This window comes from Oncorhynchus gorbuscha, linkage group LG13 (assembly GCF_021184085.1).
Source record: "Oncorhynchus gorbuscha isolate QuinsamMale2020 ecotype Even-year linkage group LG13, OgorEven_v1.0, whole genome shotgun sequence".
Lineage (NCBI taxonomy): Eukaryota > Metazoa > Chordata > Actinopteri > Salmoniformes > Salmonidae > Oncorhynchus > Oncorhynchus gorbuscha.
The window spans coordinates 29,112,599-29,127,045 of NC_060185.1; the positions used below are offsets into that span (position 1 = coordinate 29,112,599).

At 45.1% G+C, this 14,447-nt stretch overlaps 1 protein-coding gene across 1 annotated transcript in view; it reads left to right on the top strand.

Annotated features, from left to right (window-relative positions):
- LOC123992663 (protein Aster-B-like) overlaps window positions 1–14,447 on the top strand; it is a 99,914-nt gene that overhangs the window by 62,078 nt on the left and 23,389 nt on the right. Inside the window, exons 5-6 of the mRNA XM_046294011.1 lie at window positions 11,254–11,470; window positions 13,285–13,305. Coding sequence (XP_046149967.1) covers window positions 11,254–11,470; window positions 13,285–13,305 — 238 coding nt within the window. The remainder of the gene's footprint in view (window positions 1–11,253; window positions 11,471–13,284; window positions 13,306–14,447) is intronic.

The window sequence follows — 14,447 nt, forward strand, 5'->3', positions numbered from 1 at the left end:
AATACAGTAGCTGAGTGTACAGGTACATGAAGTATTGACTTGATCACAGTGGTTCCCGATAGTGGTCAGACTTCTAGGGGTACACCAGTAAATTGGGACCCAAATAAAGAAATACCCCCCCCCAGTCCTGCCTGTCACAATCAAACCTTCTCACCACTCCCATGCCCAGAGACCTGCTTCTGCCACATCCTCGCCAGATGGCACTGTCCCTGTCCCATCGGCTGTTGGTGCCATGCCGTGTGTCCCGTGGAGGGATTTGTCCTGTTGGCAGCCTGTTTCCTCTCCCTCTTGTCACCCCTCAGTGACCCCGGCCCCCACAGCCCCAAGCACGCTGTCTGTCTGTCTCCAAGTGGCTCTCAAAGCAGGGCAGCAGGGACAGATGTACAGTGGTAGTTTCACTGTGTACAGTGGTAGTTTCACAGTTCTAACCCCAGAGGAAAGCACATCGATCCATGCTCAGAGGATGCTGCTGTCACTTTGGAGCCTGTGCAACACAGCTTGCAATCCCCCAGCAAAGTGCACTTTAAAACATCATGCCAGTAGATAACCCAGTGTGTGAGTGCTATCCTAATGTACCCAACACCCATTGACAGGCTAAATATCTGATTGTGAGGCTTGTCACCCAAATGGCTTGTCGCCCTGGAAACCGCATGGCCAAACACAGTAATGCAATGCTGCATTGGGTTGCCATGGAGATGGTGTAAACAGCCCTTTGGCCCAGAAAGTCGGAACAGAACAGAGGCTTTCAACATTGGGCGGTTGTTGGAACAGCGTCTTAAAAGAATGCAATACTAACCCGTGTGGGACTAGTAGTAAACCAGACCTGGGGCAGAACAGGCAATTTAGCCATCTAGCTATTTAGCCATCAATGGACCCCATACACTTCCCACGTCTTAGTGGTTCTCTCAACGTTGGTCAGTTGTGCCATCTGGGTCTCCCCTGGGTGCACAACAATGAGAGCAAAAAAAGTAGGTCAGTTTTGATGTGAGCCTAGGCAGGCTTATGCAGGCAGGGTGAGACTGGGCCATGGGCAGGGTAAGAGCCTGGGCCCTTTGTCCCACAGCACTAGCCAGAGCACCCACAAGAGTCAGTTCTTTCCAGCACCAGACCTCAGGCTTTTATTGGGGTGTTTTCTTTACATGAAACTGAATCTAAATCAGATGTGTGACATTTATAAATATGGTGCGTATCATTGTAGTATATCTGATGCTGTACTATGTTAGTACAAAGTTGACAAATGGGTCTTTTTGATATCTTCAAGAGATTCTTGTGTATGCAGCTTTCAAATTTAAGAGCATGAGAAGGTTAGGTGTTTAATCCACTTTACATCAGCATTTAGGCTATGTGAGTGACCCAACTTTGGACATAGAGTTCCACCACCTTGGATAAGTTATTTTTGTGTGAACCTGTGGGGGAAAGTTTTCCGCTCGACCTGATGGACTTAGTGGGATGTTGTATCCAGGCAGCATACACCTCCTTAATAGGCTTTGGAGAAAAATATATAAATCACAACTTCGCCTGTGGTATTTTTACATGTTCTCTATCTCGAGGAGCCACTCAAGTTCATTATGGCCATGTTTACACAGGCACCTCAATACTGATTTTTTTTCCCACTAATCAAATCACCTCTGAAAAGGATCTGCTGTGAAAATATCTAATGTGATTGGTCAAAATACCAATTAGTGGAAAAATTGGGTTGCCTTTGTAAACGGAGCCTATGTGAAGCTAGGTAGGCCTATGTAGTCTACCGAAGTGAAATGACCTTTTTGTCAATTTAAAACAATATTTTCTTAGCGAGGATGACAGTATTTAAAGAAGTTACTTCAAATGCAAATAACTTCAAAGTGAAAATAACTATAGCAAGCATTTTTTTCACTGCAACAGAATGATTAACGGTAAATCCATTAAGTGTAAATGGAACTGTCTTTGAAGTGCACTTTGACATATGGCTTCAGGCCAGGATAATATCTCAAGTATTCAATTGTTTCCTCTTTTTATTACACCAGCTATTGGTGGTGATGGAGGCAACTATGGCAACTGAAATATTGAGTCCACTGTATATTGTGAGATTAAAGTGGAAATCTGAAAATTACTAAGCACCTTGTAAATAGATGCTTCCGAGAATTGAATGAGAAGCTTGTATTGTCTATTGAGGTAAACACATTTCACAATTAGAAATGGCCTAGTTCTTACTTTTCTTACACCTTGGTTTATAGGCAGGTTTGGGTGTATGGACTGTATTATATGTTTGTTGTAAATGTTATATCAGTGTGCTCTGGGGTGTAATGGGCCTTCTGGGGATTGGTTGTATAATTCAGGAGAGGCCAGTGTCGTGTCTTTACTATCATTAAATTGAAGACTTATAGTTTTTATCAAAGATTCTCTGTAATTAGTATTACTCGATCAACGGATTAATCATGTAACTGTAATTAACGAGGAAGTCGGGGCACCAAGGAAAAATATTTAGATACCAGGTTATGATTTCCTAATATAACCTTTCAGATATTTTCATATCTGATCCATAGTCTTCTGATTAATTAATGATTTACTTTACCTCACGTTAGTCTCATTCCAAACGTCGTAAATTGTTGGTTATCTGCATGAACCCAGTCTTCACTATGAGTCATCTATACATCAATTGTCTTAAATCATTTATTTATTAATAACTAAGCAATACACAGACATGCATAAACAAACAGTAAATATGGTTACAAGAAATGATAGGAGAATGAGCCCTAGTGGGCTAAACCGGCATGGCGGCTTGTTAGACAATAGGGGAAGTGGGGGTCGACTAAGAAGTCACTACAGAGTGATAATTATAACAATTGAAATGCTAATCCTTTGCACATGAACGCTCACTCATTCGGGAACAATTGCAAGTAATATATATACACATCCTAGATCTGAATGAATGAAATATTCTTATTAACCTCTTAAGTCGACCCCCTACTTTTTCGAACATTCTGTTAAAAATTGCACAACATTTCAGCGCCCTTCTACTCATGCCAGGAATATAGTATATGCATATGATTAGTATGTGTGTATAGAAAACACTCAGACGTTTATAAAACTGGTTAAATCACGGCTGTGACTATAACAGAACGTGCATTTCATCGAAAAGCGCAGGAAAATCTGATCACTGAAAATGGGAAAATATATCCACTTGAACCCATTGTTGAATGTGAACCACATTAAATGGGGCCGAGATTGCAATACCTACAGCTTCCACACGATGTCAACAGTCTTGTCATTTGCCTAAGATTTGTTTCTTGGTCAAACGGACACGAGGCAGCGCATTTCTTCCGGTCTCTGACCGGATATTTTGGTTGAGATTTACCCGGACATTATTTCCAGACGTACAGCTATAGAATATACATCGCCTCGTGATCAATTTGATTGATTATTAACGTTTACTAATACCTAAAGTTGCATTACAAAAGTATTTCGAAGTGTTTTGTGAAAGTTTATCATCGACTTTTTTAATTAAAAAAATTGACGTTGCGTTAAAAAACAATTTTTTTCCTTGATCACACAGTCTTCATAGATCGATATCTAGGCTATATAATGGACCGATTTAAATGGAAAAAAAGACCCAATAGTGATGTTTATGGGACATCTAGGAGTGCCAACAAAGAACATTGTCAAAGGTAATGAATGTTTTATATTTTATTTGTGTGTTTTGTGTAGCGCCGACTATGCTAATTATTTTGTTTACGTCCCCTGCGGGTCTTTTGGGGTGTTACATGCTATCAGATAATAGCTTCTCATGCTTTCGCCGAAAAGCATTTAAAAAATCTGACTTGTTGGCTGGATTCACAACGAGTGTAGCTTTAATTCAATACCCTGCATGTGTATTTTAATGAACGTTTGAGTTTTAACTAATACTATTAGCATTTAGCGTAGCGCATTTGCATTTCCAGAACTCTAGATGGGATGCCTGCGTGCCAGGTAGGAGCAAGAGGTTAACTGACTTGCCTAGTAAAATAAAGGTAAAATAAATAAAAATAAATATAAACAGCGTTATGGTAATGTGGCCACACAGTCTCTCATGAGCTTCCCCAAGTTGTAACAAACGGACCAGTTCGTAGCTGGATTCTTCACCGATCTTTTATACTTTCTGCGGAACATGAAATTTGTTTGCAAATCAAGTTCTGTGAGGTGGAAGAAATTCCTTTGTGCTCTATGAAAATTTACTCTGCCTCTTATACTGTGTGGACATGTGGCAGGGTCTTCACCTCAGGAATTTATGACCTCTCTCTGACCACAGCAGCCTAGTTGAAGGAGGCAAGTGGGAGGCAGGGAGAGGGGGATGGGGCTTGCTATACCCAAAGAGGGCAACGTCATGACACCAGTGATGTCAGCCCCTCCCTTCATGAACAGCATGAATAATTGAGTGGCCAGCAGGCTCAGAGCACCAAGCAGTGGCAGAATGCAAAGCCTTTCAATCCCTCAGACTCCCTCTCCCTCGGACTCTCTGTCCGTCTCTCCCTGTCCCTCCCTCAGACTCTCTGTCCCTCTCTCCCTTTCCGTCCCTCAGACTCTCTGTCCCTCTCTCCCTTTCCCTCCCTCAGACTCTCTGTCCCTCTCTCCCTTTCCCTCCCTCAGACTCTCAGTCCTTCTCTCCCTTTCCCTCCTTCAGACTCTCTGTCCCTCTCTCCCTTTCCCTCCCTCAGACTCTCTGTCCCTCTCTCCCTCCCTCAGACTCTCTCTGCCACCGTCTCTCCCTCACACTTTTACTCTGTGTGTGCCTGTGAATATTGGATCAAACTAGCGATTGCGAGAATCGAGAACACCCTTGCTTGGATGGAGACATAGTGGATGCACCAGTCAGGTGAACGGAAGAGCTGAGAAACGCAAGGGGAATAGGAGAGAGGGGAGTCTGGGAGGGAAGGAGCAGACTCAGATAGATAGAAACAGAGAGATAGAAATAGGCTGTGCACTAGCCTCAGTACACTCTCCAAAGGGAACGCTCTGCGCTCTCTCTTGTCTCTGCTTCCTCTCATCCTCCTGGCATGCTCCGGAACCCATCCTCCCCCCTTCCCCTCATCCTCCTGTCCCTCCTCTTTTCCCCCATCTGCGGCTCCCGCTGGTTGAATGAAGCCTTGGCTTGAAAAGGGGCTGACTGCATCGGAGCTGGGTCTACATGGCTACCAGGTTAGTAGGGAGGGAGAGAGCAGCCTGCCTGTCTGCATGCAGAAAGACAGACACACTTCTGCTGCATTCCAGTGCTGAAGATGGGGATGTGGGTGAAAGGGGAGTGTCAGTCAACAGCCCAGCGATCCTCTTGTCCCGTTTGGCAAGTGTTGTCACGGGGACGTAATTTAGCTCGTTATTAAGAGATCACACTGGCTGGAGGAGATCAGAGCCCTAAGCCTGCTAAAGGAAATCTCCCAGGGCTCTCTCTGTTTTCTTCTCTCTATTCTTTTTCTGTTCTCTCCCGGGAGAGAGGAGTAGAAGGAGAGCTCAGATGAGTCGCTGGATGAACAGCTCCTTGCTGCTCCTTTCTCTATATGAGGATATGGAGGTTTTTGAGTGCGTCACAACAACCAACGGAGGCTGGATGTTTGTGAACAATGTAAAGGATGCTGTTGTGCCTATGATTGACTGGTGAGGAGTTGGGACAGTCAATCGGCTTTGATATGGCGGTCTTGTAGTTCTGTGGCCCCAGGAGAGGGGGGGGGGTTGGTAGGTAGGTAGTTGGGGATGTTTTGGGAGTCGGGTAATGTGTTTATTGTGTGGGTGTGCTAATGTGATGTTTGTGGGTGTGTTTATGTGATGTTTGTGGGTGTGTTTATGTGATGGTTGTGCTGTTTGTGCTGTTTGAAGCTATGTTCATGCATGATTTGAATGTGTAGGAGTATATGGATTTTACCTCTGTGAATGATTTGTATGACATTTGAGAGGCCATTTGCACTATGTGTGTGTGTGTGTGTGTGCGCGTGCGTGCGTGCGTGCGTGCGTGTGTTGCCGTTGAGCTCAGTCCACCCCTGCCCTTTGGAGCACAGTGAAGCACAAGGTCCATTGCCAGATGGGTATTTTCCAGGGTCAGCAAAAGCGTCAGTGAGAACAAGGCCCCTCGGAACAGCCCGGAACTCTGGGCATTGTGAAGCGAAGCGTTGCCCTCCCCGTTTGGATAGCCTGAGCCCAGAGATTTAGAGCACATTACAAAAAGACAGCAACAAAGTGTCACCAGCAGACTGATTTGCTTTTCTCACTGGGCATGTGTAGATTACCAAGCTCATTATAATGCTTTTCAGCCTGCATCTTATTGCTCAGTGTTCTTTCTTTGACCATAATTTGCTTGTGTGGTCCATATTTGGTCTATTTGTGTTCCATGTGCAGTCCAAGTGCATAGTTTTGTCATTCTGCTGCAGTATGTGCAGTCCATGTTCTTATCAACCTTATCTTACATACAATACAATCAGGACTGTGATTGTTTCTGGTGCTGTAATGCAGATGAGCCCAGCAGCTTCCCTGCCTTAGGGACCTTCTGTATCTCCACACACAATCTAGTCTCAGGGCAATTCGTAGGATTTGGTACGTAAATGTTCCCTGTATTTAGTATGATATATTACTTTACATTAGGTTACATTATGAATGGAATAGCGGTTGTACAATACCTTAGGAATGAGATTACGAATGGTATCATATGTCTTACCCGTTTGTACAATAGCATGCGAGTTGCTTGAATGAACTTATCATACATTGCGGAGAATGCATAGTATTACGTCTTCCTCTGAGACCAGGTTAGTTGTTGCTTCATAACAACAGAGGAGAATTATGGTGAGAATTTATTTTGGTGTTAAGGAGAACTAATGACAAGTTAGAATAATTTATGTAGCAGGCTAGTTGAATTGGGTTAAGTTTAGAATTAGGGTTGCTGGAAGGAAAAGTTCAAACTTTACAATTGTCGCTGACGCGACTTGAACCTTTGGATTGCTAGACGGTTGCAGTATACGCTCATCCATTCTCCCCGACCAATATCCCAACTTTTGTTTCTGTCTCAAGTAACTAGAACATTAGTAGATATACTTATTGGAGGTGTTCAGAAACAAGGTGTTGTATGGTTCTGAGGCCAGGCTTCAAAACAGTATGCAAATGGTGTCATTCGATGGCACGTTGAGTATTATACTAATGTAGCAGGGGGAAAGTTGCTGGTCACCCAGTTCTACCCAGTCCTCAATCAAAGTCAGCCATGATAGTGTTGTTTCTCTCTCGCTCTCCAAATCCCTTATTCCAAGTTAAAAGGCCAAGCTCGACGGAAGGCCTGTCTCTGCCCAGTAGGTTATATATAGAAGCATATTATGAATATTTAAAGACATTCTCTCTAGTCCCAGTTGCTATAGCAATACTCATATAGAAGGTGCTTTGTTGTGCTTCATTGTGTGAGCGAGGAGCCGGTAAGGCTTTTTAGCGGTTTTATCCACAATTCACCATGCATTGTTGCTCACTAGTCATAAGAACCACATATTTTTATCTTACGAGTCACTATAACCACATCCACCACATGTCCACACAAGGCATTTCATGGAGTGGAGGGGGTGGTGTATGGAGCATTCCCCTACCATGACATGCAACGGGTTCCCATGGTAATAAAGGGATTCTATGCTCACTCATTTCAACCCATGACACTCCTTCACCCACCATGTTGCATTGGAAGGTGTGTCATAAATGTTTGTCATTGTATACAAATGGTGCTGCTACTTTAATGTTTTGTGTTATTGTTCTGGGTCAGCTTCAGGTATAGGCCAAAATCCAGAAACAGCTGTCTCTATTGTTCTACAGTAGGATGCCATTTCTACCGCCCATTCAACTGTCCTCTCCTCTCGTGCTGAACAAACGAGAGACAATGAACTTGACAGGAATGTGTAATGGTCTGTCACACACGTTACGTTTGGTTCATAAAGTAGCCCATTGTAGTATGTGTATTTTTTATTTTCTGCATCGCTGGGAAGGGCTCGTAATTAAACGTTTCACTGTTAGTCTACCCCTGTTGTTTACAAAGCATGTGACAAATAACATTTGATTTCATTTGGCTAAGCCTATGACTCGCTTGTCTGACCGTACATGTTAGCAGCATGTGTACCTGGTCTTGTCTAATGAGCAAAGACACACACTACTGGGAATGAGCTGATCAAACCTCCATTTATATGCTGAGGATTTATGGGCTGTTATTGGCTGCCTTTATCATGTTGATTGACGTGTGGATCCAACGCTGAACGTTCATGGTAACTGGCTGCACTGTTCTAAAAACAGTCTAAAACACATTCAATGCGTTTAGGCTCTCTTGGTGTGCAATATCAGTCGGCTTAGGTTCAGAATGAATATTTTCAAAGACGGGTACATAGGCTTCTATCCAATCAGATGACAGATAACAGAGCTGGCAGCAGGTGTCAGGGCCTGTGATCATTATTACCCTGTGGTCAGTCAAAGCCATTCCACTTATGGAGTGGACTGGCCATAATGGGGTTATAAACCCATAGGCAAAGGTGATGATGATGACTGGCAGATATCTGACTGGGTAGTTCTAGTATGGTGTGTCCTGTGTGCTCAGCTCAGATCTTAACTCTGTCTGGTTCTGTGGATCTGATGAAACCCAAGGGAGTGAGACCATTAGTAACTGACCCAGGATGTGACATGAAAAATGATGCAGCTCACACAGCCCACTGGCATATGAGAACTGTTCTGTATGTACTTGTGTGCATGTGTGTCAGTGTCTGCGTCAATGTCCGCCCAGGTACATCTGCGCCCTGTGAGTGTGTAGGTGCATACTTCTGTTTATGTGTGTGCTGCTGCAGTGTGTGCGTGTGTGTGTGTGTGTGGTGTGTGGTGTGGTGTGCGTGTGTGTGTGCCTGCATAATGTGTGTGTATCTCAGACAGACTCTGGGTTCAGACACTGATTAACATGCAGGAGAAATAGCAGTGTCCTCTGCTTTGTACCAGCTCACTGCATTATTCACTGATACCACAACACTACATATTATGAGGGCAGCTTGTGAGACATTTCATATACATCTTGTGCAGTTTTACATGCGTACATTGACATATACCAGTACATACACATTGTATACAGATACATAGGCCTGTACTCACAAATGCTCAAACATATGCTGAATCATCATTTTCTATGATTGTATGTTGAAGTATTATGCAATAGGTACGTGTGCATACAGTCAGTTCTCCAAAAACCTGCAGTACATACAGTATGTACTCTACACAAACACACTTTTGCTTATCACATAACACTACATCATTTGTTTGTAACCACAATGTACTCTATCAGAGCTGATGATCCATCCATCCATCCCATTAGTTAGATGAGAGATCAGCTCTGGGTACTGCAGAGCCCAGTGCTCCTGGTATGTATCCATGCAGACAGCGGCCACCAGTACTATTCACTATGATTACGCTGCATGCAGGGCTTCTTTGAAACAGTAGAATGGTATAATTGCTTAACTTATTTTCTTTGAGGTACATACACCATTGGCTGGACATGAATTAATGGGTTTGCATAACGCCACGTCAAGTAACCGGGGCTGTCCGGCGCCCAGCCACACAGATCACTGACAGCTAGGCCTTTTGATACCTCTGTCTTCATTGTGAGTAGTGCCCATCCTGGCTGCAGACAGAGCCTCCCTGGGATTCTGTGGATGCATCCGAAATGGCACCCATTTCCTTATGGAGTGCACTACCGTTGACCAAAAGCAGTGCATTATAAAGGGAATAGGGTGCCATTTGGGATGTTGCCTGTGCAGGCAGGTCTCAAAGGCAGAACATAATAAACAGGTTAAGCTGTGGTTCAGGAAGGGAAGCAGCCCTCGTTCCACTCCTCTAATCTTCCTCTCCTCCTCTCCAGTCCTCTCCTCATATTTTCATATCATATTTTCCCATGATCGTTTTTTAGTGTGTATTTCCACGTACACTCCGGGGGAAGGTTTCTCCTGGCTCTTTAAAGATGCAGTTTGTTGTTCATACATCTCAATAAGCAGCAGTAGGATATGATATCCATTATCTAACGCATGGTTTTCACTCATCTTCATGACTGACGTAGAGTATGTGATCTGTTTTTGACCATGCAATTTTCTCTGCTGCTAGCTGCTGCTGTTGTTGTTATTGGTCTCTGGGTTTTGTGGGCTAGCTGCTGCTTTTATTAACTGTGTTAGTGGGTGGCGTTCAAGACTATTTGCCGTGATGTAAACGTCATTACTCACTCTGGGGATGAATGGAAGCATGGGCCTCAGTCTTTGCATGTTACTCTAGTAGGCCTAGCATTGCCTGTGGGACGGTAACACATTTGCATAATTTACATGGCTTACATTTCAATAAGGTATTTAAATGAACTGAAGAGTTCTACAATTAGTTCCTCAGTGTTATTAATGTAATGTCTGTTCTTTTTTTGTCATGGGTTTTGCTCCGGCCCTACATTCACAAACAGTGCAGAATATGTGGTTTCATGATCAATCAATTAATCAAATGTATTTATATAGCCCTTCGTACATCAGCTGATATCTCAAAGTGCTGTACAGAAACCCAGCCTAAAACCCGGAACAGCAAGCAATACAGATGTAGAAGCACCGTGGCTAGGAAAAACTCCCTAGAAAGGCCAGAACCTAGGAAGAAACCTAGAGAGGAACCAGGCTCTGAGGGGTGGCCAGTCCTCTCTTGGCTGTGCCGGGTGGAGATTATAACAGTACATGGCCATTTAGGCCAGATTGTTCTTCAAGATGTTCAAATGTTCATAGCTGATCAGCTGGGTCAAATAATAATCACAGTGGTTGTAGAGAGAGCAACAGGTCAGTACTTCAGGAGTAAATGTCAGTTGGCTTTTCATAGCTGAGCATTCAGAGGTCGAGATAGCAGGTGCGGTAGAGAGAGAGAGTCGAAAACAGCTGGTCCAGGACAAGATATCACGACCGGTGAACAGGTCAGGGTTCCCTAGCCGCAGGCAGAACAGTTGAATCTGGAGAAGCAGCACGACGAGCATACTTAAATTCACACAGGACACCAGATAAGAAAGGAGAATTACACCAGATATAACAGACTGACCCGAGCCCCCCAGTACATAGACTATTGCAACATAGATACTGGAGACTGAGACAAGGGTGGGTCGGGGGACACTGGCACCATCCGACGATACACCCGGACAGGGCCAAACAGGCAGGATATAACCCCACCCACTTTTCCAAAGCACAACTGTAATTAAGAAGTAGAATTAATAATCCCTCTCCCCCTCTGTCTCTTTCTCACCCCCAGCACTGCCAGTAACTCCAACAGGAGCACGCCCGCTTGCTCGCCCGTCTTGCATCCTAAACGCTCGCGCTCGCCCACGCCCCAGAGCCTGGAGCCTGGTGAGAACATGGTGGAGAAGGGACACTCTGACCACTCTGACAAGTCCCCCTCCACCCCCGAGCAAGTGGTACAGCGAACCTACTCTCTGCAGTCCGCACGCAGCGGAGGCAAGAACTCCAAGGTGAGCCTCATTGCGCAGGTGGACCATCTCTGTCTCAGGGCTCTCCTCTTTCCACCAATCACAGTACAGCATAGTACAGGATCATAGTCCTCCTCCACCAATCACAGTACAGTACAGGATCATAGTCCTCTTTCCACCAATCACAGTACAGCACAATACAGGATCATAGTCCACCTCCACCAATCACAGTACAGTACAGGATCATAGTCCTATTTTACCAATCAAGTACAGTACAGTACAGGATCATAGTCCTCTTTCCAACAGTCACACTACAGTACAATACAGGATCATAGTCCTATTCCACCAATCACAGTACAGGATCATAGTCCTATTTTACCAATCACAGTACAGTACAGGATCATAGTCCTATTTTACCAATCACAGTACAGCACAGTGCAGGATCAAAGTCCTCTTTCCAACAATCACACTACAGTACAGATCAGGATCATGGTCTCAAATAGTACCTTCAACAGTGTAGTTCAAAATGACTTGTTCAACACACAGTGCATTCATAACTCACTAATAAATCATGTCAGCCTGGCCTATCACTTCAGTTCAGCAAGATATCTGTATCATCACTGAACACCTCTTCCAGTACAATCTGAAATCAACACTTATCTGGTGAGGTGATACAGGGGGATTCATTTGTACCCGTGACATAATGTCTTGATAAGCTACAGATGTTTCCAGTAAAGTATTTTTGTCTACTTGCATTCCATAAAACATGTTCTATAAGAAATAGTCAACAAGAAGGAGTTGAGATATCACTATATCTTGTGAAATGACATGGTTTATTCAGCTTTTTATTTGCCATTTCAAATGGATTTTATCCCATCATACCTCGGCATCGGCACACCATACTAAATCAAACATGCCATCCTCATGTAGCTCCAATTTACAGATGTACAATGTACTCCTGATACACAGTGCTTCGTCTCTGATAAGGTAATGTCCAACTCCCATCATCAAACTATAGGTCAGATCCAACTGTCACTCTGGTACAAATGGCCAATCATAGACTAAGTAACGAGACCCTCAGCACATCAATTGTAGATAAGGACCCATTATCATCAGCAAAGACGCTTATACCACACATCCACCCTATTCTTCCCCTATCACCTCCCTCAATCCCATTTTCCCTCCATCCCCCCCCCCCTTCCTCCACCCCTCCCTCCATCCCCTGGTCCTGTCAGAGCGGCATTGTAATAATCACAGGCAGGGCGCTCAGTCAGCCCTCTCCATCGCAGCACGCAGTCGTTAACTGTAACTATCTAAACTCTGCAAGGCTCGTTCTGACACAGGGTAGTAGGCAGGTCAAGAGGCTGTAGTCTCGCTTCTCGTTCATCAGCGTCTGAACTGAAGAGTAAGGTAGCAGAGGGAAGGACAGGAGCTTTGACTGTGGGTAACTAGGCTTACATCTCAAGCAAGACATGAACATGATAATATTGGGTGATATATTTAGTCATTTCCTCTGAATATCTTGTTGTTGTGAAGTGATAAGGAGAGTGATAGTTGGCGGTCACGGCTCTCTCACTTCTCATCCATTTTCCCCTTCACTCACTGCTCACAGTGCTCCCCAGTCCTTGTGGTGTCAGACGCCTGTTGCTTTTGTTGGCCTTGTGTTTTCCTCTTCTCTCATCCTTTTTTCTTCTTGACACAGAGCGCTTGCTTTCTCTTACTTTCACTGCCGCCATATGAAATGTCTGTGATCTGAAACTGACTGTTTTCAACTCTTTCTTTGGTTCTTTCAGCAGTTGTATCTTGCAGTTTTTTTTTGTTTCTGATTTCTTTGTTCTTCTCCTGATGCATGCTAGTCTCACAAGCGACATTCCAAAGTAAGCATTACTCTTTTCTGTTCTTTACACCGCCACCCCACCCCCACCTCACCTCCGTGTCTTGTGAGCTCCACTCGTGTGCCCACCCCACCCCCACCTCACCTCCGTGTCTTGTGAGCTGTCGTGTGCCCCCCCCCCCCACCCCCACCTCACCTCCATGTCTTGTGAGCTGTCGTGTGCCCCCCCCCCCCACCCCCACCTCACCTCCGTGTCTTGTGAGCTGTCGTGTGCCCCCCCTCCACCCACATCTTCCATCTGAACACACTCCAGATGGCATCCATGTTGCTATGACCTTTTCCTCTACCCCCCTCTACCTCCCTGCCACCCTTCCTCTCATCTACCTCCCTGCCGGACTGCTGGCTTTCAGACACGTTTCGGGGGTGGGGGGTGGCACTGTAAAATTCCTTCTGCATCCCTTTCCACCACTCCTGTGTGATATTCATTTGTGATCAATCCTGAGACTAGAGCTTTCTACATCAGAAGCTCCTTTTCTCTGCCTCGCACCACAAGCCCAGAATACACCGCTTCTCTCCTCAGGCAAGACAGCAGCAGAGTCTGTGTGTCATGGGTTAGTTAGTAAGGACCCCTTGATGCACGTCAGCACATTCTCTGCAATCGGCTGCATTCAGCTTTGTCACGGACTATGAGACAGGCAGACAGGATGATGTTAATGGGAGCCAAGTGACATTCAGTCAGTTGAGTTGGTGTTCAGGCGGTGTCCGCCCCATTTCACAGCACGCCCAGTCGATGACATCACCCCTCAGGCCCGTGGTGTGGCCGAGTGCCAGCCCTCTCTGGCCCCACATGAGCCCCTGGCCCGTGGTCAGCAGGAGTCACATGACCCTGGCACTTTGTGCAGTTGCCCAGGCAACGTGAGCTCTGTCACCCTAGTCTAATGCAATCCAGATAACACACAGGCAGGTGGGGAGAGAGAGGGGCTCCTCTCTGTAGAGGACCTGGGCCGGCGGTCCCACACTAACTAACTGACTGGCCGCTGACGACTTTGCTCAGTCTCCCACTGTCACCAATCAATGAGGCTGTTTATGGAACCGTAAACAGTGAGCAGCACTAAAGCGAGAGTACATAGAGACTCAGCATGAAGACCCATCTCAGACTAAAACACTGAGACATGGACACATCAT